Consider the following 3,501-nt stretch of genomic DNA (forward strand, 5'->3'; position numbering starts at 1 on the left):
GCTTGAAATATACTTTCAACAGAGTCAACTAGCTTAAAATATATTTTTAACAGTGTCAAGTAGCTTAAAATGTTAGTTTCAACAGAGTCAGCTAGCTTAAAGTGTATTTACAACGGTGTCAACTAACTTAATATTTGTTTGTGTACTCTTTTCAGAATCTCCAAGCGTGGTCGCAAATAAAAGAATGCCTTCAGAACATGCCCTGAAGCTCTCACTACGCTGGTCACACTGAACTGTACAGGTTATTTATTACCACATTAGATTATTGTTTTCATTACGAGAAGAAAAACTTAGATTTTGTAGTAAAATAATTATATTTGCAGCAGCTCATCACGTGTATTATCATCAACATGATGTAACTTAATCGATTACTTTTCTAAGTTCCCGAAGTTTATGATACAAATTTTTATCTAGAACTTGAAAATTTGATAACCTAATATTGTAGTATTTAAAAAAAATATATTGTTATTCGATAGAGCGTAAAATTGTGCCTTCAATAATAATCAATTCACTCCACAAATCACTGGAATTACATATTTGTTCATCATACTAAACTGGACTGGAAATATCCATTTCAATTCCACAACTTCGCTAGAGACTTGCCACGCCACGGTTACTAATCACAGTAAAGGTAATCACTCATGTCCCGCTACAGCACCAGACCAGCAGAAAAAAATTAAGAAAACTGGAAAACAGACTTACGCACGACGCGTCATACACTCTGCATATCGTCCTTAAAATATGTTGTATGTCACATATCTTTCGGTCTATTTTTCTATATTCCAAATTGTGGCGAGGCGCTGCTGGTCCGGTGCTGAGATATTAAATAGACGATACATTCAAAATACCCTTCACAAAGGCACACAGCGTAAGATATTCTCCAATGTATACCCAGTGCATGGCGCATACGTGTTATAAATGTGACGTCAACGTGATAAATACATGCAAAGAACGATTGCTTATTAATTAAGGCCCTTGTAACGCCTCGGCAGTTAGACCACACAGCCTCGCCTTAACTTACTGCTAGCCGGGTACCGAGGCATTAAATGGGTGTTAAACTTTGACAGACACACTGAGGCACTGCATGGCGTTTTCTGGATATATTCCTTTCTATGACACCAGCGGGAAAGATGGCAATTGTTATGCTACTATAGCCGCAGACGACAGTGAGTTGACCATGTCGGAGGTCCTTTTGGACTTCTCGCGCATTTTGTTCCGCATGCGTATTTATGTGTATTACTGTCAGTCAAGAACAAACTAAAACAAGGCAAAAAATCCTGAAAAAATAGCAAAAACAAAATAAAACAAACATTAAATGTACCGTGTGCGACAGACACGACACGATATTCTGCTTTTCCATTACAATACGTGCGTCTCATTTCATCACGTGTCAAAGAAAACAAAATAGCAGAGAGAGTATACCATAATCGTACCTCATGTAAAATGTATGTATTGTAAATAATAGATAGGTAGAATTAAATAAAACTTTACGAGTCTTTTTATAAACTTTCTAAATAATGTAACATTGCTAAAAAGACGTTGTTAAAATGTGTTCAATATCTTATAATATATATGTACATAAGGTGTCTTGCTTTATGTGTTCTTAGAAAAACTTGAGTACCTTAAACACAAGTCGATGATGCCAACGGATTACTTTAAAATTAAATAGTTACGGTGAAAATTGGCAGTTTACAAACAAGTTACTAATGAATGCAGTACATCTTACCAATCATCGTTAGCAAAAATTTAAACTTACATAACATTAAAATATTAATTCTTAAAATGTACTACCGTGTAAAATTATTAAACATATTTTAAAAATTCTTTGATGTTACATTAATGTATTAGAAAACGTAAAATTGAAAAGCTTACCTGTTGCTCCATTGGCATCAAACATATTACCATATCTTTTCTAATGACACATAAAATTCTCACACGTAAATATAATTGAACTTCGAATATTAATTCGGTGATTAAAATTAAATGGGTTTTGTAAAAACACAAATTAAAAGCAGTATTGCTGTCCCCAGCAATCGAGAATCTATTCAATAAGAAAACATGAAAAGTCACCGAGTTAACAATTATAACGTTAATGATTCAACTAACTATCATAGATTAAATCATTGTTTTATCCATTCCATAATTTTTAAACTAAATTTTTATCGAAATAATTCCTCTTTGTGTAATTTGCTCTAGGAGTCATAATGTAGCTGTTATCACTTATTGAAACTCGTTGAAAAAACTAAAGTCGGATGAGCCTTAACTCATAATCTAAGTTTAGCACTATAGACTCTCAGTCGATAAAACAGGCAAACAAATTAGTTCAAACGATTTTAAAGAGATGTCGCTACGATGCTCTAAATCCAAATGGCAGAAGAAACCGTTATTAAACTTTCAGAGCACGAGATATATCGACGCCTTACTTTCTCAAACGCGTATCTTAAAGCACAAAGTTGCTGAAATGTAAAAAATGGATTGTATATACAAATTTTGCAGGCAGATTTCGCATCACATTCCCTTCATATTCACACACTGGTTTTTACCTATTCGTAAAGTAATGCGTCCAAATTAACACCCTTAATAAGAAATTTAAAATAAATACAAAGTTTTGCCATCTCTTGAATAATCACTCTTTTAAGACACGAGTTTGAGAAAGTAAGACATCGAATATTATCTTTGTAAGAAATACTATTACTGCAGGGCTAAAAAGGCCGCATTGGCAGAATTATAATATCGACCCCTCCCACATAGTATCGTATGTCGAAATTGCCAAGTTTACAGTGGAGCCTTTTAAAGTTCTGAATTCACTGAAATAAGCATAATACGTGACTTTAGCGTTTCTCAGTTATATTCGGCAAAGGTCGTTACTCACATAGAGTATTATGAAATTCTAGATATCGGTAAGATGACCTATTAGATGATCACTCTATGTGAGCAACGAGCTTTGCCGAATGAAACGGAAAACTTTATAACACTTCCCTGTAAACTTGGCAATTTCGACATACGATACTTTACGTAGGAGGAGTCGATTATGGTTAATTGGCAATTTATATTATAAATTTTCAAACAAAACAAAAAACTCAATTCATCTATTTGACAGTGCTCTATAGAGACCTCCACAGGACACTGTCAAATAGATTAATTACGTTATATAAATTGTAAGCAATTCATAATACGAATTGTCAATTCATATTATGATTATCAATTATCAATACGGTCTTTTTAGCCCAGCTGTTTATCTTTGAGGGAAAAGAAACGTTAGTACAATTTGCTCATTTTCGGCAAATACATCGTAAGTATTGATCTTTGGGTAACGATTGTTATAACATGTAAAGCTGGTAAACAAAGGCCAGTTAAGTGTACTCCAAAATTTTTATAAGACTTTATCTGTTCTTCCTAGAGCTTAAAACGTTTGACTCAAAATACAATATGTTCCTCTTATCCCCACCTGACCTTATGCGAATTAGATTTGAAAAAAAAATTGCTTCTTTTCCAAGAAAC

General features: G+C 33.5%; 1 protein-coding gene across 1 annotated transcript in view; it reads left to right on the top strand.

The window, feature by feature from the left end:
- LOC113232073 (sorting nexin-4-like) overlaps positions 1-1,255 on the top strand; it is a 12,336-nt gene extending 11,081 nt beyond the window's left edge. Inside the window, exon 8 of the mRNA XM_026466698.1 lies at positions 156-1,255. Within this exon, the coding sequence (XP_026322483.1) occupies positions 156-206 (51 nt within the window). The 3' untranslated portion in view covers positions 207-1,255. The remainder of the gene's footprint in view (positions 1-155) is intronic.
- Positions 1,256-3,501: the final 2,246 nt, after the last annotated feature.

Source organism: Hyposmocoma kahamanoa, unplaced genomic scaffold (genome assembly GCF_003589595.1).
Source record: "Hyposmocoma kahamanoa isolate Upper Pololo Valley unplaced genomic scaffold, ASM358959v1 66, whole genome shotgun sequence".
NCBI classification, from domain to species: Eukaryota; Metazoa; Arthropoda; class Insecta; order Lepidoptera; family Cosmopterigidae; genus Hyposmocoma; species Hyposmocoma kahamanoa.